General features: G+C 40.1%; 1 protein-coding gene across 6 annotated transcripts in view; it reads left to right on the top strand.

Annotated features, from left to right (window-relative positions):
• Piezo (piezo type mechanosensitive ion channel component) overlaps positions 1-22370 on the top strand; it is a 289087-nt gene that overhangs the window by 123924 nt on the left and 142793 nt on the right. For all 6 annotated transcript variants that reach the window (XM_083113418.1, XM_083113417.1, XM_083113421.1 and 3 more), the window contains 2 exons: positions 3384-3527; positions 4164-4300. In XM_083113418.1, coding sequence (XP_082969544.1) covers positions 3384-3527; positions 4164-4300 — 281 coding nt within the window. The remainder of the gene's footprint in view (positions 1-3383; positions 3528-4163; positions 4301-22370) is intronic.

Here is a 22370-nt window from a genome sequence, read left to right as displayed (position 1 = left end):
CGGATCTCACTTTAAACTGTAGGTCCAGTCCCGATTAGCCTTACTGTGAATAAAGTGGACTTAGAACACCAGTTCAATTAATCAATCAATTGAAAGGTTCAAGGTTCGATCCCTGGTGGTCAGGCTTGTAGCCAGAATTTGATTTCGGAAGGGGCTTTTCCCTTATCGGCAGCCACCATCTAAAGGCGAAAAGTTTGGGGGAGGGTAAATGCGTTGAAGATGAATTTCTTGGTATATTGCAACTAACCATATACAAGATGTTTAATCCTGTTAATGAAGTAAATTTAATTACTACTACACATTATTCAAATCAGATATTTCTAGGATTTTGGGAAAGGACTGCAGCCCCCGAACCCCTTCCCTGGGTAATAAGTTCCAAAATGTCTGTGCTGTTCCAACATCGTGACAATTTGGGAAGTATACTTGAAAGCGATATGGAAGCAAATTCTGCTCTCGAAACAATGGGACTCGATGTGATGACCACGCGCAACCGAATGAAAGAACTCTTCGCAGGCCTTGTCCCTCAATATTAGTTTTACTGACTAATTGTAAGTTTTTCTCAGCCTCCTCGATGACGCAGTGGTAGCGTCGACGCCTTGTAATCAAGGGGTCCCGAGTTCTCTTTTCCGACACTTTTTGGCTAATCGTGAAGATGAAGTTGACAATGAGTGATGTGAAATTGATGAGAGGACCATCATAAAGAACACACGCCCAGTCCGAGATTCGAACCCACGACCCCTGGCATCGTAATGCACCTTGTTAACCACTGCACAACAAATAGAAACAGAAAATGCTTGATAAGTTATTAGCTTCTACATAACTCATGATTATATTAGAAGTATTATTCGCTGTATGACTAGGGATTAATTATATTTGTATGTCTAGCCAACCTAGCCACCTAAGCAGCAGCAGCTTCCGCATTTGCAGGTGGAAGCTAAATGAAGAAAAATCACAGAAAGTCAGAAAAATATCCAAATTTTGTAACATAATACTAATAGAGCATGCAGACTGCTGTAAAAACAATTGCTACATATCTAGTTTCCTTCCTTAATTGAAACGTGGTTTATTCTTCATTATACATGAGATCAACCACCCTGGGAATCGAACCCAGAATCTTGTGTGGTAGTCAGACTCTTTTAGAATGCCAATATGTTGGATACTTGGTCGATCCTGATCCACTGTTTCCAGAGGAAGACAATCTGGCAGCTTCTCATTCGACATTTCACTCGCGATATAGGAAAACGAGATCACAAACACTTCGCGATTCTATCTTCTCACGTTTACAGAAGTTTACCACCGCTCGGACCACAAATCATACTTAAACTATCTGACAGATATCAATTGTCCACCAAATCAACAGATGAATCGACAGCTTCGATGTTTCTCCGAATTTTCAGAAAGTGGCATTTCCCCTCCTTTGCAGGGCAGGTCATTAGCAGGAGGGTTGAGTGCATGTGAGAAGAACCGCTATGTCATTCATTCCCGCGCCGAAAAAGGGATAAGCAATAGAATTCTGTTCTTGGAATTTGAAACGCATGGGGATATCTTTTCTGAACCATAAAATAATTAACCCAGAAAGTTCTAGCCACCCATAGCTAAATCTTCCTGTTTGTGTCGGCCTTTCGGCACCCATGGTGCCAGTGCAGGGCCAGATGAAGGGAAAGTGCGGCTTTTGGGAGATCCTGGATCTGGTGTGCAGCAGGGAGGAAAAGTGCATTTTCAATAGGTCTCAGACTTTCCTGACCGGGGATGACCACAAAACCATTAACTGCATCCCCTCCCAATACATCTGTTTGTGTTCAACAAGCAAGAAACAGGGAAATAAGAAAGGAATGCCTTGCTTGTGGTTGTGCTACTGAAAATTGAAGAAGTGTTTCAAACTGCAAGCAAAATTTACTGAAGAATTATTTTGCAATATTTGTTATCAAAGTAAAATTTCCAGCAAATACAGAACAGTTTCCCGGGGCCACTTGGACGTTTGCCGGGGCCGGTGCCCCCACGTGCCCCCCCTTAACGACGTCCCTGCTGGAACCCGTCTTTTGAAATCATCTTTAGAACCGTCTCAGTCTTCTTCAGAACGGCCTTTGATAAGTCGAAATGCTTGCTTCGCAGCTCCGATTTCAGACGAGGGAACAAAAAAAAGTCACACTGAGTAAGATGCAGGCTGTGTGGAGGGTGCGGGACACATTCAATGTTTTGTGAAGCCACATATTGGGCAACAATGTTGGAAACTTGAGGACATGCATTATCCTGGTCTAGGCGCCAATCAGATGGATGCAGCTCAGGGTATTTTCGCCAGGTGTGTCCAGCCACAGTAGTCGAAAAAGGAAATTACCATTACCTTATTCGCTGACGGAACAGCTTTGGCTTTCTTTGGTGTCTGAGAACTGGGTGATTTCCAGACTGTGTCGCCTGTTTGCTTTCGGGATCGTAGTGGTGAAACCAACTCTCGTCACCAGTTTTGATGGAATTCAGGTAGGCCTCGCCATGCTCCGCTACCAGATGCTGAAGCTCCCAACACAGCTCCACTCTCACATGCTTCTATTCAGGCATTAGCAATCTTGGTACCCATCTTGCATATACGCGTCTCATGTGTAAGCGATCATGAGAATGGTGAACACACTACCATGGGAAATGTGTAACACGTCTGCAAGTTCATCTATTGTTATTCGGCAATCTTCCCGAACAAAGACTGCAGCTGTGTTAACCATGATCTCATTCACTGTGGTGGCCAGAGTGCCCAGACCACCCTGCTTTGTGGTCAAAATATGGCCCTCCTTAAACTGTTTGAACCACCGAAATGCGATTGATTGTGGAAGGACATCTTTGCCATATGCCTGCTGCAACATTTTGTATGCTTCCGTGGCAGATTTCTGCAGACGGACACAAAATTTCGAAGCCGTGTACTTCTCCTCACAAACCAACTCCATTTTTCGTTTGCGACTTCTGACCATTCGTGTTTTTTTGGGCAGTGTTGCCAGATGCATGCACATGTGCACTTGCAGTTTTACTGCCGATTTCATGAGACACTTTACTGCCGATTTCATGAGACACGTTCTTCTCATGCAAATTTGTTTCACCGCTGCATGTTCACTGTGATATGAAAAAATCATTCACACTTTTTTTTTTTTTACTAACCCTCATACAACTGGTTGTCAAAAGATCATAACATATACTGTGAAATTATACATTTTGCTCATTGCTGAAACACTATTACTTCTGAATTCCAGAATTTGACATTGTTTTTTTTCTTCTTTTATGCTGTTCGATATGTTTTAAATCTGAGTTCTGGGATATATGCAGTTTTATGTATCCATGTATATTATTTTGCACGTGTATTTGGTAAATTCATTTAGGAAGAAATTTAACTTTTGTCTTTTCAGGCAAAGTGATATAGGACTTGAGGTGTATGATACTGGAGCTCTTTTTGTTCGGCTTCTGACACCAACATTCTTCGTTGCTATAACTGTGATACAATTACATTACTTCCACAAAGATTTCCTTGCGATTTCGGACATAAAAAAGAGGTGAGATTTATTTGTATGTAAGCTGTTGTCCATTACAATAATATTTTTTGTAGTTGTCACAATATTAAGCTTTTATAATGCTAATATTTTGGAAAATGAGTAATGTTAAAATTATTAATAATGATGAATAAAAATGTACTTTCAAGTGTAAAGCATAAGATGTTACTGTGTCTGCAGGTATTCTGAGTATCTTGTAATTGTTAGTGTGGGGTCAAGCATTGAATGGTAGCGTAACATGCTGTAGAGCCAGTATCTATTTCATCTGTTCCTCATTCTTCCTCATTGTCATGAGAGATAGGGAAGCGACAGGTGACACGTGTTGCTTGAGGATTTCACCAATTAAATGCAGGCTTCTTGGGCTGTTACGTTGCTGCTGATTGGCTCGTAACCAAGCAACATGTGTCGCCTGTTGCTTGTTGCTTTGGTGTGAATTTTCCCATGGTGAAATAAAATTGCCAAACTAGATGTAGAGCAGAAATTGTTGATTGAAATTCCAGCTTTAACCTATATAATTTACTTTTGTCTTATGTAAATGTCATATCGTTATTCTTTGTAAGACCCCACACTTGCAAATGTATCTTATATGATAAGGTAACAAACATTAGCAAAAAATAAAAATTTCAATTTTTATTGCAGTCCTGTAGGTTCTGCGTGTCCTGAGCTTAAAGAAGAACCCGATGATGAAATTAGTGAGATTGGTTCACCTGAGAAAAAGGTTGCACCTTCAAAACCAAGCATAGAGGGTGATTCGCTAACACTGCAACATTTGAAAGGTAGACTTTTGTGTTTTATTACTTGGAACATTTGAAATCAGTGGTGTAGTAGTACCAGGCCCGTAGCCAGCCAGGGGTGGGGGTTGAGCCCCCCTGGAACTTCCGTCAGCCCCCTTGACATTAGGTAAAACTATTTTGTGTAATTTGTTGCAGTGAAGAGTGAAAATGTAGACAGCAGATATTATTTTGCTCACAGCTTTGGTGAAGGATAAATTCACAGAACATGAACAGCAGCTATTACATTCATTCATCTTGTTTATAAGAAGTCTAAATAGCGACAAGTATTTAGAATATTACATTCTCTAGACTCGAGAAAGTTCCTTCATAGGGAAGTTCCTTTATCTGTACCTTCGCTGCCCCTGTTGCGTTGCGAGTTGTGACCTCCCGTTTAGACAGAAACCTGTAGCTTGGACACTTCATCATGCAAATTCCCTCAGTATCTGCGTCAAAGGTCAACATAGAACAAAGGGGACTTTTATTGTTTCGGCCCGGGGGTGGAATGTACGCTAGGCACTATGACTGAATACTGTCCATTTTTCCTTGTGTGATGTAAATATCTGTATCATCAAAAGTAGTATGGAGTGTGTAGTAAGGGATGATTTCAGTAGCAGTCAATTGATACTTCAAGCGATATTAAAAAAGAAAAAAAAATAGTATTTGTATGATGTTTCTAAAATATATATAACTAAATGACCCACTGCTCCCCGACCCCCCTAAACACACACACACACACACACACACACACACACACACACACACACACACACACACACACACACACACACACACACACACACACACACACACACACACACACACACACACACACACACACACACACACACACACACACACACACACACACACACACACACACACACACACACACACACACACACACACACACACACACACACACACACACACACACACACACACACACACACACACACACACACACACACACACACACACACACACACACACACACACACACACACACACACACACACACACACACACACACACACACACACACACACACACACACACACACACACACACACACACACACACACACACACACACACACACACACACACACACACACACACACCCCCCCCTGTTTTCCCACCCTCCATTAAGAGGAAGCTGGACTTTTCACGCCAAAGCGAGGAAGTTTTAAAAGTGCTCTGATTGGACTGAGATTTTTATACGTAATAGAGGTACTCCCGAGGATAGCGGGAATCTGGGTGTGGCTGCTATACACTCCATGGAAGTTGAGATATTGACAATGAATGGGCGGACAAGCACAGCACCCCCAAGAGAGGAAGGTGCAAACTTAAGAGTATTGCGAGGAATCGTTATTCATTTGTTATTTCTTAGGTCACACACTGCGTTGACGAAACGTTATGTAAGAGGAAGCCACAAGCACCAAACCCCGAAGCGAGGAACCAACTAAACACAATAGTGTCCGTAAAACGTGAATAGAGAGGAACTACGTGTCACGTTATGATGAGTGACGGGTGATTCGAAGCGCGCGCTGGTGTTTGACGTTCCTAACTCGGCCCCCATTGGCTGCGCTACCTGTCAGCAATCTGCCGTCGATCACGCGGCAACCCAAGCACCGCCCTCCATACCAAATCATATGGGAATAAATGTTGCAACAATGTGCGAGAGCGTCTCCGCGCCAAAAGGGGTGGAACAAGCTGGTTTCGGATGGCTTAGTAACGGTGCAAGCGGTACGACAGGCGAGGAACGTACGTACGGTGGCCATTTTCTACCTCGCGCAGTTAGTCGACGTAAGGTGAAAGGACATAAATGGGGAGTTGTATCTTAGGGAGATAGACTAAATTGTGGTAGAATGAAAAATTATTCTTATAAAAAGAATATATTTGAATTTTCATCACATGGAATTGTTACTTGTTTGGGTTAGTTCTTAACACCGCTTTATGCACAGAAAAGCTAATCGGGACTGGACCTACAGTTTAAAGTGGAAACCGAACCACCTTGCAATGTGCATCTACCACCACCATTGCATGGCATCAGATAATATTATTTCGATGGATATTGTGATGCGTTGGAGGCTGATCGCTGTTAGTATTGTCAGTTGGGATGTCTAGATAAAACTGTTTTTTCTTAACTTCCATTAGAACGCCGTTAAGTCATGTCGATATTTACTTATATTTATTTATTTAACATAAAATATGTGTACCGTCACGTTGACCTAGAACCTAGAAGATGGTCGGCCCCGTTGCGGAGTGGTTAGCACATCGCGCTGCAACGCCAGGGGTCCCGGGTTCGAATCCTGGCTTGGGCATGAACGTTTGTGATGTCTATTCATCAATTTCATCATATCATCACTCATCCCCATCTTCGCAAATTAGCCAAAAGTGGCACAAGAAGCGAAGTAAAATAAATTTTGCTTTCTAGTGTCCTTTCGGGAGGCACTCGCTTCACTTTCACCGGCAAATGTTCCACACGTAGGACGCTGCTCCTCAATCCTCAATACTCAGTGGTGGCGATTGGGTTCCAAAACTAGGGGTCAAGGTACCAAAACTGGGGGGGGGGGGGGGGCAAAGACAGTATATTTCCCTTTGTAGATAAGATTTAGCATAGTGTGAGGGCAAAAGTGGCGAGAAGTGGAAGGCAAATGCCCCCCCCCCCTCGCCTCCTTCCTAATCGTAACCAAATAGCCCTTTCACAAAACAACATCGAAAACGAAATCAACCGCAAACGTACGGTCGCGGACACTTGTCGGTTGTAATGATTTAATTGAAAGTCAATGGTATTGTTATAATCCAGAAGTGTCCCTGACTGTACAACGTGCAAAGTGTCAACTTAACAGCTTAGAACAAGCGAGGCAACCCTAGAGGACCAGGGGTGTGGAGGAGGCAAGGGGAAACTCCGAAAGCGAGTGACCTTGACTGGAGTATACTTGGCGTCAGTATTGCCAATAACTTGAACTTAAAAGTCGGTAAAAGTCCTTAGAAAATCCGCTAGAAAGTCGCTAAATGAAATGTAAATGCTCTAGAAAAAGTCGCTAAATCAAATGTACTTTTAAAAAATAGCAAAAAGGTGAAAAAATCTAGTACTTACCTATAAAAACAATATTTCCTCGTTACTTTCCTCTTCCTCTGAACACTGCACTTCACACTGATTACCGATGTCAGATACTAAATCATCGAGAAAATGCACTGCAAGAACGTTGTTTATTATTTCTGTGCACTTGGTCTTATGCAGGCGAATGCATGGTGCACTGCAGCTGTCAGTCACCAAACCTTTTCATACATAATTCGGACAAGTGATTCACGGTTAGCAAAGAACAGTGTTCGGCAATGAATAAAGCTAAAATAGCTTCATCAGTAGAAGTATTTAAATTTTCCGGTTTGAACTGTTTTTCTTCTGTTTTGCAGAACAGAAGTAACCAGATCTGACTTTATGTTTCTGTGTTTCGAAAGTTTTTTTCAGATCAGTAGTTTGGGCATACAGATAGTTCTACTTTGCAGTACTTACAATACGCTTTCGCCGTGTCACTATCGACAGGGGTTAACCATTTGTAGTTTTCCCACTCCTTCCGATAATGTTTCTTGTATTGCGGTTTTCCCCACACTGGACACTGCCCTGCCCTGGGCTGACCTGCGCACAAACACACACGAACTTTATAATTTACACTAGCACTTCCTTTGTCACCACACACTACCCAAAAAACTCCAATCTGAACCCACGCACGACGCGACCGCGAAGTCAAACGTTCTGTTTTATAATAAGGCAGCTGCAATGGCGCCAGGAGGAGTGTCTGATAACAATGAGCTGTGAACAGTGATGTTTACAAACATCACAAACCATACTGGAAAAGGGGGCACGCTTTGCTTCAGTTTCTCTTTGTGCATCAGAAGTGAATTACGAGGGTATTTGCTTATTTAATAACTATAAAACGGACATTTTTAAGCATTTAGACGTACCTACGCAGATATTTTGTGAATTCTCCAAATTAGTCGCTAAAGAGCACACGAAGTAGCCAGAAAAGTCGCTCGTCACTTTTTCACGTCTTTTGTCGCCAGCTAGCCAGATCCGCCAGATTTAGCGACTTCTCGCTAGAGTTGAAAACACTGCTTGGCGTCAGCTTTAGTAAAGTGTAATATCATTAATAGGGAACGGAACTTTATGTGCTAAAAAACTCAGAAATATTTATTTTTTATGTGTCATAAATGTTGAAAATATGTGACAAAAACAGGAAAATATGTGACAAAAATAAAAACATTTGGTAACAAAAACAAACTATAACATGCATTTTAAACACCTGAAATTAGTTTCTAAATGATTACCTCTTAGCGAGCTATTTATTGGAAGAGTTGCAGAGGATCACCATAGTTATTCCAAATTCTCCATTGTAAATCTGTGACGATTATCTCTAAAAAGCATCTTATATTGTGAGAAAGATCACACCACGTCACAAGAAACAATTCTTGCATATTTGGAGCACGAAATGTCACTAACGCTGAAGTTTTCCTAAGTTTCCTCTTCCTCTACTTCACCTCCTTCCAAAACACATGCAATTTGGCACAATGTTTGAAAACCTTGGTTTTTCCCCAAAAATTCTGTACATTTAGACATTTAGATCCAGTGAGTTCTTTCAGTTTCGTTTCTAGTACTATACAGACTTCACCAACGGAAGCTGCCAAAGTGTTCGCGGACGATTCAAGCTTTCATATGGAATTAGAGAGAATGGACAGGTTTGTTGAGATGTATGACAATTCGACTTTTAAGGAGGGCTCCATCAACAGTTCTTGCAGAATTTCTTTGTCGAGATCATTTACAACAGATACAATTTTTTCAAAGTTCTGGGCATAACATCTGCATCGCGTAACTATAGGTGTAGGGGGAAGGGGAACCTCAGGACATTTTTGTTTAAAAATGTCTATTCTTTTAGGCGACTTGATAAAAACTTTCTTCCCATTTGAAACCAGTTTATCAACATTGGGATAAAGAGCTCTTATCTTTTCACATATTCTATGCAACGCATCAGCCACACATGTAACGTGCACAATTTTGGGGTAGCTAATGGCAAGACCACTGCATGTAAGCTGCAGCATCTGTCAAGAGAAGAACATTGTCAAATTTTATGCCTTCCGGCCACAATAGCTGCATTGCTTCATTAAAAAGCCTTGCTATCGTTACGTGTAGCCAGCCCCAGCTACTTACAGCTATTTTCTCCCAATAGGATCGTAGACGAGGTGCCAGAAGTCTGCCAGCGAAGGTGTTCAAAGACAAAACAAACCTAGTACTCTCGATATGAAAGAGGTGCGGAGAATAAACATTTTTCCTTCGAGGATTTCGAGGTAGATGAAGTGAATGAGCGATTTTATGTATGTAAAATGAAAATTCGCAAAATATGTATTTACATACGGAAAACTGGAAAATATGTGTTTTTATGTAAAATAAAATTTGCTGTGTTGACATATAAGGCTATGATCAGAATTTTGGCAAAAATGAGGGTCTCTATCTTATCGCAGAAAAAACATTTATTTACCTAAAGTTCCTTTCCCTAATCATTAATTTAGAATTCATGAATACCTTAAAAATTAATTGTTCAAAGAATGATGAAGTAACTTTCTTTGTAAACAAGAATTACACTTACAGGCTGTATTATCGATGTATATAAATGTCTGAATTATTGACAATCCATTTGTATTTTGCATGAAAAGTGTTCACAATTTAGATCCCCTGCTGTCAAAAACTCTTCGCCATAAATCGGCACGACAAAAATGTTAATTAAATGAATTTCACTGTTTTAATGCGACGTAATATCCAGAAAAGAATATTCCCTCTTGTTTCTCTGCACTTGATTTTTATTTCACTAGCTTTGTTGCTGCTTAGGCTATATAAGAGAAGAAGCCTCATGATTTTTTTTTTCAGAATAATACACGAGCTTAATAAATTCTGCACATGGTCTACAAAGATGTCAACGGAAAGTTTAAAGAAAGCGTCAAGAATGATAAATAGAAAAAAAATCGACTTTGGTAGTTTTTGTTCCTTTTGTGCGGTCCTGGAAGACAATATGTGTAGTCATAGTTAAAGCCCGCTTATTCCTCTTTCGGTGGAGCCCTATTTCAAATCCGTGGGTTTAGCTGCTTGCACGTAACATTCATTCCAGTGATAACTTGCACTTCTCCAGCATTCAGCATTCAAAGTTTACCACCGCCTGGAATTTCAGGATGCGGAAAGGGCTGTTGATATGTTGTTTTGACATCAAATAGAACAGATGTGCAAATTTTCAGATTCACACAATTTTTGCAAGATTAAAACCTAAATTGACGGTCTGTAAGTTTAAATGGAAAGTTAGTCTCTTTGGCTGCCCCAGTCGTTACAAAGCTATCAAGGCGCGAAAGAAGAATCCCTTTTAATTTTATTTTTTATTTTGTGCGAGACATGAGAGTGTATAGTTGTGTTTGTTCCATTGTACACTCGTAAATGCATTCTCATCGTCACCGCAAGAGATAAAAAACAACGAAAATAACTGAAGAAAAAGAGAGTGAGTGTCGAGAAGTTTCGACCTATACAATCGTTGAGGACGCGGTGCAACCTAAAAAGACCAATACTGTTAATTGTGTGCATTACCTTGTTTTTGCTGATCGCTGATTAAATTGTTTTTTTACATACTTGTAAAATATGCATTGCACATTGAAAACACTTGTTTTGTAAATATAAAACCAATCGAACGCAGGCTTAGGGTTGTCCGACCTGTCATGATATGCTGGAACTGCTGTTGTCGTCGTGAAGAGATTTCTTCCTAGAGTTTTCTCACTAGCCACTGGATTAACTGTGATCCTATTTTATACCCTGAGTCCCTTACCGTTGGAAAGAAGTATGCACACAAAAATTACAAAGCAATTCGAACTTTCAGGATTCGTGATATTGTTTATTTCCCTTCGCTCTTGTGCCACTTTTGGCTAATCGCGAAGATGAGGATGAGTGGCGATACAATGAAATTGATGAAGGAACACTCCTCACACACCCATGACGAGGGCGCGGGATTCGAACGCCGAGACCCCTGGCGACGTAGCGTGCTGTGCTAACCATCCACCACGAAGGCCAGCCTTTCAGGATTCGTCCATTACAGTGCGGCGAGGGGGTTTAAGCTTTCACGTTTAAACGTACGTTCCTGTCGCCAGGAAAGAGATGAGCAGGCAAGCAATGTTCGTCTTTTTTCACCCATCCTACTGGTATAAATCATGGTTGCAGTTTAGTGTTGCTATGCGAAGGTAAACTTCCCTCAGGGCAGGAGAATTGAGACAAAATTTTAGGCGAAAAGCAGTGGCGGCGCCAGGGGTGCGTGAGTGAGTGCTTGCGCGCCCCTTAATTTTCTTCCGCATCCCTTCAGCACACCCTACGTTCAACTGAAAACATTAATATGTAATATTATGTCATGTCATATTGAGGGCCGAATGATAGGTTATTATTGTATTCAACAGGCAAGCACTGAAAGAGGTACCAATACTTTTCTGTACTTGCAGCAGCCTCTGTAAAGATCAGCGGCCGTTTTTCTTCTTTCGTCAGCATTGTCGTTATCAATTTTTTCTTCTTTTGTTTCTTCAAGTGGTCTGTTCGTGGTTTTTGATAATTGGCTATAGATTAATGTGAGTTATGTTTTTTTCTTTCTTGCATTGTTCATAAACTGTTTGTTTTCCGTCTACTTGTTCTTCCTTACACTGGAGCAAAAAATTCAGGTACTTTTAAGGTATCACCTCATCAGGTCGTGCTCTGGAAATTATTTAATGCGAGTTGTAACATGAAGGGTACTGTTCTTCTTAATACGTTCTATATATTTGTTCCACGTTTAATGTCCAGTAAACGTACCATTTCAAACTTTTTCCAAGACTGTTAGGAAGATGCCCAATGTTCACGAAGAAATTTTACAGTTCGTTGTTGGGGATAGTGCGGCAGAAGGGATTTTAAAGATGACACAGTTCCTGTACTCTTCGCGTTTTGTCTTGTGGCAGACGGTGCCTTCATTGGTTACATTGAGAAGGTTCAAAAATTGTCTTTTTAAGGGCAGGATGGTTTTATTTTGTATTTCACTACATAGTTCAATAAGACTGCAACGTGTATCTGAATGTTTACACTGCATGGAATGACCACTTTCTTGTAATACATATCGCACCCCCTAACTTTCTTTCCGCAACCCCTCAGCACCCGTAGATGAATAATTCTGGCGCCGCTGTTGGTGAAAAGAGATCGAAACTGCAGAGATATTTGAAGATACAGTCGTTGCATATTAAAATCAAGCTGGATGGTGGCATGAATTATCCGTTTTTCATAATTACATATTTCAAACTTCTTACTTGGTAAAACCGTATTTTCTTCATAAAGTTTTGTGATCGTGTTGTAGTTTTTCCTTGGATTAATGGAAATTTTTCATAATGCAAAGGAAAATTATACTTTCCACTTTTTGCAACAGTTGTTTGTTTTCTAAGTAACAATTTACGGAGTTCCGTGATTAATAATGGAACAATGAAATCTGAGTGCTCGTGTTCCCATCATCGCGGTTATCAGCTGAAAATGAGTTTGAGTTTTTGTTTTGAGTCCACTTTATGCACAGAAAGTCTAATCAGGTCTAGTCTTACAGTTTAAAGGTATCCGAAACACCATGTATCGAACTCAGAACCCCTTGATTACAAGGCGACGACATTACCACTGCGCCATCGGGGAGAGGTCTTGGCTTAAAAATCGAAAGATTCCTTGGTAAAGAAAACATTCTCTCTTTCAAGTTTTCATGTTCATGCCTATGTGCGAAATTTAAATGTAAGTACAGAGAAGTTCCCAATGTTTCCTTTTCTCTCTCCAAGCTACTCGTGAAGAAAAATATAAAAACCATTAACGTAAATAGTCATTTACAATTTTGAGCAAGCCTTTACATGACAAATTGCATGATATGCTTACAAAATTTCGAGGTTGTTTAAATCAGTTTGAGTTAAATTGTGTGATTGACAAAAATCAGTGTTCTTTTAAAATAAAATAAATATACAATAATGCACATAAGTAATTTGTGAATATCAGAATCACTTTTGGTGAAGATACATCAATTTCTTGATCATTCAATAGTTTTTACTGGGCTTCGGTGTATATAGTGGGCTTAAAATCAAACTTAAACAAAGAAACAATATCGAAGGAAAATTAAGTGAACAAATTATATGTACTCATGGAGTGAAACTCGTAAGAGTTATGAATGCAACAGTAGCCCCCCCCCTTTCCCAACAGATGAATAAAATCAGCTTAAATGTGAACTCCTTGGCGTCGCAAGGCCTTTTTACGTGACACGTCCTCTCGTTAATTAATTAACCGCCATATTAATGCTAAACTTCGTCACACCTTTTGCACTACTCAAATACTCTGGATTTTGAGATATTGAATGAAATGAAAGACGCAAACATATGCACCGCACTACAGTGACAATGACAATGATTTATGGATTACTGACAAAGTATATCGGCAGGCTTCCTTTGTAACTAAATTTCTCGGAGACATTAGCTGCCACCAGGCACGTATCCAGAAATTCTTTTCGGGGGGGGCTAAACATATTTTTTTTACAGGGGTATAGATAGAACCTGGCGATTCAGTTCCAAAACGGGGGGGAGGGGGCAAGAAAAGTTTACTTTATCTTGGTAGACAAAGGTTAGCATTAAAAAGCCATAGTGCGGGGCCAAAAATGGAGAGCAACTGTCTCCTAAATCTGCCACTGTTTAAGTTGCTGTTTTTTTCTTCTTTCCTTTTCTTTATGTTTTTTCTTCTTTCAGAACGTGATAACGAAACATTTTTTATCACTCGACTCCTCTGTTGCAATGTACGAACGTTGTGTTTGTGCCGAAACGATCTCAGTATGTGTATGTGTGTCCGTTTCACGAAGCTGTTATGCAATGGACAATCCATTCGAATGTGTTCTCCCAGGTTTGAATATGATCCTTTATGGTGTTGTCGCCTGCCTTCGAAACGTAACCTTAAAAAAATCCTAATTTTCCATCCTTGTGACTTGAATCTTCAAGATTTAGGAAGAATTCAGACCGAAGGCACGCACACGTTGTTTGCAATGAGTGACCTAATCAACAGAAACTTTTCACACCGTAGCGGCACGACAGGCTGCACAAGCCAGTGTTCCATTTGTGAAATCCTCAAGCGACACGTATAGCTTGTAGCTTCGGTGTGAAACCTGGTGAGTCAATCTCATTGTCACCTTGAAACGGCAGCCCGTGTTGACCACAGAAGGAAAATATCTTGTCAACCGGTGGGAATGTCCCTTAGTTTTATTCTATCACCTTTTTCTGTGCTTGTTAATTAAACAGGCAACATCTTACGGTTGGGCATACACAAGAGATGTGCCATGCAGAAATTATAGCGGAAAATGCTGACTCCACCAGGCATACCGTGCCATTGCTCTACAGCGACAGCAAAAGATCAACGAAGCCAAGGGTGACTCGGTAGCTCACTTGGTAGAACAAAGAATGGCACGGTATATGCCAGAGACCCTGGTTTTGGAGTCATGGTCGAGCTTCCTTTTTCCGCTAAAATTTCCACATATTCTTACTTTCTCTTCTCGACATTCATAAAATTTTCAGCCTTCATGGCTGCCCCTTTGTGGTAGTTAGTGTTTTTCCAAAACAGTTGACTTAAAAGTCATTTTTTAACCCACGAAACTCTCGGACTGCATACAGGAAACTTGGTCTGGTCACTAATAAATCGTCACTCAAAAAGAATGATGCTCCAATGCCCATTACTGCTGAAATATTTACTTTAGAGACCATCGATCTCTTCGGCTCATGACCCGAAACTAGCACTACACTGTCGGCAATGTCTTCAGCTTTGGACCCGAACTTATAATAATAGTGGTAGACTTCAGCACTTTCCAGGAAAATGTGTCACTAGTCCTCTTCCCCCACCCTCCTCCCCCCGAATCTCTACATCTTATAAAACTGTCAATGGACACTGACTGATCACTAATCGACTGTCACACTTACTCGTGAAGTCTTATTGAATTATTCTGTTGTACAGACCAACTGTGAAATTGAATCCGCGTATTTATATCCATATTATATTCTGGAATGTTCTGCACTTTTTTGTAGTAATGCAACGAATCGCCCGACTCATGCCGCTACCTGCAACAGTGCTTCGTTGTGCAACTTCCAAACGCTGACAAATCTTTAAATAATGCTCAAGTTCGTTGCGACAACCCCCAAAGAGCAAGAAAAGTTTACATACAATATTATCAATAACAGGGTTATCCTTCAGGGTTCATGAACATTCTCCGCCTTTAATCGATAATTATATTTCTCCTAAAATTATAATCACAATATTTTATTTCACACACACAAGCCAAAAACCTCATTTTATCTAGTGTAAATCGAAAAATTTCGGAGGGGGCTCGAGCCCCCTGAGCCCCCCCTCTGGATACGTGCCTGGCTGCCACACAACAATCGTAACATAACCTCCCACCTTTAGTGTTATTGGAGAGTTTGGCTGGTTGTTTCCATCGCGGCTTCTCACCTTTCATCAAAGCCTTGCCGCCTGAAAGTCTCCCTCCCTTCTTTTATCTGCTCAAGCTACAGCCAGGACATTTGAAGCGGTGTTTGTTTTTCGTTACGAGTACTTCATCTGTGGGCTGCATAGGAGTGCGCAGACACTCTGATTAGGGGGAGGGGGCAAAAGCCTTGATGAAAATCCAGTCGGGAAATTAAAACCTCATTCCATATCAAAGGCGCATACCCAGATTTTTTTAGGGCGGGGGAGATCCTAAAATGTGGAACAAAGAGAAGGGCCGAAAATGCAGTTGGATTAGTTGAGTTAAATTACTTTACGTCACTTTTCTGCCACTTTTGGCTAATCGTGACGATGCGGATGAGTGATGATATGATGAAATTGATGAAAAACACTTAGGCCTACAAAGAACACCCATGTCCAGACCGAGATTCCAACCTGGCGTCAGAGCGTGATACGCTAGCCACTCTGCCACGGTTGTAGGCGAAATGCTGTTGGAGTATTAGATGTCACCATCAATGCTATGGTGGTATTGCAAGGAGATATATAATTGTAGAGTTGAAATTATGGTCCAAAGTAACGAGAAAAATAAACAATAAACCTGGCAATAAACAGCACAGTCGCTCACATACAAAGTCTGTCACACAGCGTACAACTGAGTGATTATTTTTGCACTCAATTCTCAGAAGTATTCTAATAGTACTTTCCTCCGCAAATTGTGTTTTCAATTTTCCATTAATTTTCTTACACCAGCACCATTGAACAACCATGATAATTCTAGGTTTAGATAATAATATATTTATAAATTAAATGATGCGCATTAGCAATGATTCTTCTAGTAAAAAAATGTCTATTTCTGAGTTAACCAATAGAACATTTTTGCATTTTCGCAGCACCATTGCAGTTAAAATGAAAGTCGGGACACTGATGGAGACGACTGGCCGAATCTGAACAAAATTCCCGACCCTTCTTTAACTAAACCTTTCACTACGCACACGTTTGCAAATTAAAGGCTCATATTTTTACATATATATTTACAAATATTGGATAACGTAAACACTGATCGTCCAAGATTAGAATGAACTTTTGCCGTCTTAGGAGAATATCTTATACTACAACGTTAGTCTTCTTACAGTTGGTAGAAGTTTCAAACGCCTCCACTATGTCACTGACACAATCCTGTGCGACAAAATGTTGCTCAACATAAGGCAACAACAGATAATTTAAGCTGTTTAAACGGGTATCTGATATTGCACCATCTTAGAGAACACCCATTCACACGAACAACTTTGTCACAGGAAAAACAAAGTATCTTCAGCAGTGGCGGTCATGGACGTCCGCAGGGAGGAGCAAGGTAATTTTTCCAGCGGGGGGGCAAAGGAGGCATATATATCCCCAAAATAGTGATACCCCTCAAAAACACTGCTTCAGTCTGAAACATAGGCGCCGACTCCATGGGGCTTGGGGGGCTCGAGCCCCCCAATGTTAAAGATGTGGGGCAGAGCCCTCCAAATAATTTTGCTTAAGAGGATCTAATGTATTATTTTGTTTCTCTTGTAAAGTTTACTCTGAATTGTGCCACATGAACTGAACTTTAAATACACATTTGAAATGTTATAGACCATCAACTTGGGGGGGGGGGGGGCTGAGACCGCAAAATCATCAACTTTGAGGGGGCTATGACCAGAGACAGCAAAACACATGACTTATTACTATATACTAAGTATGTAATTATGAGTATTGTTAAATTTTTTTACTAAAAAGAGTTTCAAAAGACGATATGCATGAACTAGGGTAGTTCGGGCTACAAATGGCTCTCACATGACATTCAGAACGAGATCATTGATATATTAGAGAGATCTGTTTTGCGCTCCGTGGTAGCAGATATTGAAAGTCGGGAATATTTTGCTATTATGGTTGACGAAACTTGTGCCATATACATCCGTGGACAATTAATATTCTGCAATAAATAAAAATTTTGACATTTATTAGGAATTCATGGGCTTTTATGAGATTCCGAACAATGAAGCCAAAACTTAAAAAAGGGAGAGCGAGTCATTCATTAATTTATTTCAGTGATCAGAGCCCCCTCCAATAATTTTGACAAGTCGGCGCCCCTGGTCTGAAATTATCATGTTCCTTCAATGCCCTAATAATAATTAACAAAAATTAGTGTGTCTGAATGAAATTGTGTGAAATACATATAATTTAAGGTGGACAGAATTTTAGAAAAAATGTACATGTCGCATTTGACGTAGTATCAGAATCATTCAACCACCTAAGTATGAGGGAGTGCTAAAAACAAGAAATTTTCTGGAATGTTAATGTCAATAAATTTGTTAGAGTATAAAGTGGGAAAGTCCAATTACATAGTAAATAATGTATCCCCTACGTAATTGCTTGGAACTCTCATTGACATGAAGATATTTCATTTTTCTTTAGTAGTATAATATTGTCGATAATATTCCTCTACACTAAATTTCTAATCGGCAGTATTAAGGGGCAACTGCCCCCCTTGCCCACGCCTATGGTGGGCTGTACTCTTGAGATTTGTTTTACAAATTTATACAACACGTAACTACGGCCAGGGCCTTTATTGTTATAACATATTTTTCATTTGGCATCGAATCGAATACTTATCTACACTTATCTGATGAAAATCAGCCGAAATAGACAAACTTGACAAGGCATATTTTAACATATTTTACCAATTTCGCGTCAATACGACGTATTTCTTCAATGTTCTCATAATAAGACATATTTCTGTATAATTTCGTAATTGTCTTGCACATAATCGGTTATTTTATAATAGTGATGGGTCATGGCAGTTCCATTTCGGGAAGCAGTTCACTGGAGCTCGCTCACCGAAAGGAAGCGTTCACCAGAAGTCATTCAAAGGAACTACGAAGCCACGGAGCATGCTCTCGGACGAGGCAGTTCCTTTTAGATAGGCAGTTCACTGGAACTTGCTCGTTGAAGGAGTCGTTCACAGCCATACCAACACAGCTCGAAGTTGATTTCGTGGGCGGAGGAGGGGATGTGGGAGACTGCTTCTGGAGTGGGTGAAAAGAATTAGAGGGGAGGAATCCGTCTTCGTGCACATATTAAACAGCTATAGGAAACAATGTATCGACTGACCGACCGAGGTTCGGGAGCTGCTTTCAGGGTGGGGGTGAATGAAAATACATTTTAATGGATAATTGAACTTTAGCAGACAAAAAGTCCTCATCGGAAAGGAAAAGTTGGACAAGTTCTCTTCCTTTCCAAAAATGAATTCCTACCCCTTGTTGTCGCAGTGCATTACAGCGCCTGGTGATAGATTAGGAAAAATAATTGTAAATATTTTAAACATGGACGTCCGCTGTATTTTCTCCAGGGAAGGGCAAACAATGTATTTTTCCAAGGTGTCAAACGAGGCATATTTTCTTCCAAAATAGTATAATCTCCTAAAAAAAGAGTTCAGTTTGAAGTTAGCATGCACCTGTAACGCTCTTCTAATAATTAACAAATTGAGATTGAAATGAAATTATACGTATGTGTAAAATGTACAAATTGTAGGTTGAAATTTATTTTCTAGGGTGGCCGTCGCCCCTCCCCTACTTTTCAGACTTTCATGCAATTAAATGAATACACGGTCAAACAAACACCCGTAAGAGAATGGAAGAGAGGACGCTAAATCTTTGACTACGAAGAATGCATTCGTATTTTTCAAGCTCTCTCCGCCTCCCGGCCCCACTTTTACTTTGAGAAAATGGAAGAGCACGGAAACGGAACATTTGATATGATGATCTTATATCTATCAAGTTCCTTGCAATGCGACTTGCGAAAACATGCCACAAAAAGCATTAAAGGTGAATTAGTTGCCCATCCCTCCCTCATTGTTGAGCTTCTGCAGCATTACTGTAAACAGAGTTGAACGCATAGCTACGCGGAAAACCGCCACTATCAACAATCAGCAACAAAAGAATGGACCTCGCTCTCTCTCTCTCTCTCTCTCAGGTTCGTAGGAGTGAGTCATCCAATAGGAGCGTTGGCAACATACAAGCAAAGCTCACGACTCCTGGAACAAGGAACGGTTCGTTCACGAACGACCCATCACTATTTTATAATTTATTCTTCGTACCTTTAACGCAACGGATAGTTTATATTATCGATGGCAGTATAATTAAATTAAGGACAAAGAAATTAAAAGAAGATGCCGTCTTTTCTTACCAACTAATGCAGAACAATAATATCCCCCCCCCCGATTTTTTTTTATCCCGCGACAGTTGATAGCCGTGCGAACATTATTGAGGAAAGAATGTACTCTGTCATTGTTGTGCATGCACAAGACTCACAGTAAAGAAGTGCCAACTGTTCTCGTTTGTTTACCTTTTTCGCTTCTCACAATAATCAGTCAAAAGCAAAAATTGCATTCTGTACATTACAGCCCCTACTCTATCGGCAATCGAGTACAGGAGTTTCAAGATATCTTGTCGTTAGAGCCAGTGTGTATACTCTGTCCCTCCTTAGAATAATTGCAGTAAACCTCACGACATTTCCTATATTTTCCCACCACATTCTTCGGTTAAAGGAATTCTGTCTTTATTTAATACCCCACCTTAATCCATCTTCCCCGAATAATGAGAAATTTGAAAGTACTGTTGTGCATATATTTAGTTTTACAGGGAATATTTCTGCATTTTCTGACATTTTACGTTTTTTATGACATATTTCTAATTTTGTGTGACATATTTTTCAATTTTTATGACATAATTACATACATATTTTACAGTTTTATAGGACGTAAAGTCCTGGACCCTACACATAATACATGCCCTAAGCTCTTGTTCTCCCTTATTTGCATGATGACGATATGACCACGAACAGTGTTAATAATATAGAACACTGACAAGTATCAAACTGAAAATCTAACGGATGATTATGAGCAGTAATTAAGTTGTGAGAATTCTTTAAGGGTATGCTGTAATTATGAAAATTTTTGTTTTGTTAAATGCTGGGACTTTATTTCTAAAATATAATAACAATAAGAGACAAATTGCTGAATGGTCTTGAGCTCCACAGTTGGCGCCACTGAGATAAATCGTACCTGGGCAATTCCGTTGAAGATTTTTCACCTATTTCATGTTCTTATGTACGTGGAACACTCCAGTACAAAACGAATTTTCATACACGTACGTTCAAAGGAAATAAAATCAGCTACTCAAAATTCATGGTAATGTAGTAAAAAGTCCTGGAAAATATAAAAACTTTTTTTCTTCATCTATCATTTCATATCATATTTATCGGGTAGTTACTTCAAAGACACTGGGGTCACCTATCCAGAGGTAGCTTCTCTCACAGACCCCTTACAAAAGCACTGCACGGATCAATGCTGCTCTTCTTCTCATTTACATATTATTTCCAATCCCATCTACAAGAAAGCATGCTTTTAATCTTCTAGTGTCAGTAGAGTGCCAAAGCAGGTGTTGGTTGGGCCATACCCCTCATCCCTTTGCCACAGCATTCCTTTAAAGTGAAGGCATCAGCCTCCCTTATGAAAATCCTTGACATACCACTGTATGGGGTACAGAAAAATTTGGACAAGCAAACCCGTGAATTGCTTTAAAGAAAATTGGGGGGGGGGGGTTATCGAGATACATGTACATCCGATTCCAAAGTGAAGTTATTTATATTCAGACAGAAACACGTATATTGCTGGGTGGTTTATGCTTGATTGTTGTAATTTGTATTCTTCTGAGTTGCTGTTTTCCCTTTTTTAGTTTAATAGCGATGATTGGGTGGAATTTATGATGAGGCATGCCGGAATTAGTACTAGACTCCTGTGTAATAGGTCGTGAGTTGATTACTGAAAATACTTCTCCACCAGAAGCGGTAAATCTACTATTGGAAAAGTTGACGTGTCTTCATAAAAGTAAATTCGCAGTACCATTTATATGCGATTTGCATGTTATGAAACGAGTGAATTATGGAAAAATAATGATTGCGTATTTATATCATAGCTTAATCTTATGTACCCGTGGTGGATCTATCGGGAGTGTGTTACGCTGCCACGCGGCGAACACGGATTTGATTTGCAAGGTGGGCGATCTCCAAGTCAATATTTGAGTCCGCTATATGCTCAAATAGGTTATTCGAGATGGGGTTACAGTTTAAAGTGCTATCCCAATCACTGTGTGCCTCTATGGAGAATCGAGACGTATTTGTTCTGCTTGCAAGTTGTTTTCTTGCAATTGTTAACCCGGCAGGAGGCACGCTGTGTAATTTTAATTGTTTTAAAGCTTGTACTTAGTAATACCTTTATTGATTAATTTAATTTTATTAATTTCGAACATTTGAATGGAATCACACAATTGATAAAAACGAGAAAAAAATAACATGTTGAAACACCAAACTGAAACGTGTGAGCACGCGTTGGGTTAAATTTATCCAGGCAGTTTCTAAGATCCTGCTAACTAACGAACTAAATCAATGGGCCATATTATCGGTTACGTCACTGGCAGACTGCTGAACTTCGCACACTTTTTCTCCTTATGATATA

The sequence above is a fragment of the Lepisma saccharinum genome, chromosome 27, assembly GCF_977018435.1.
Source record: "Lepisma saccharinum chromosome 27, izLepSacc3.1, whole genome shotgun sequence".
NCBI lineage: Eukaryota > Metazoa > Arthropoda > Insecta > Zygentoma > Lepismatidae > Lepisma > Lepisma saccharinum.
Note: the sequence above shows the minus strand (reverse complement) of the source record. Positions and strands in the feature narration are given on the sequence as shown.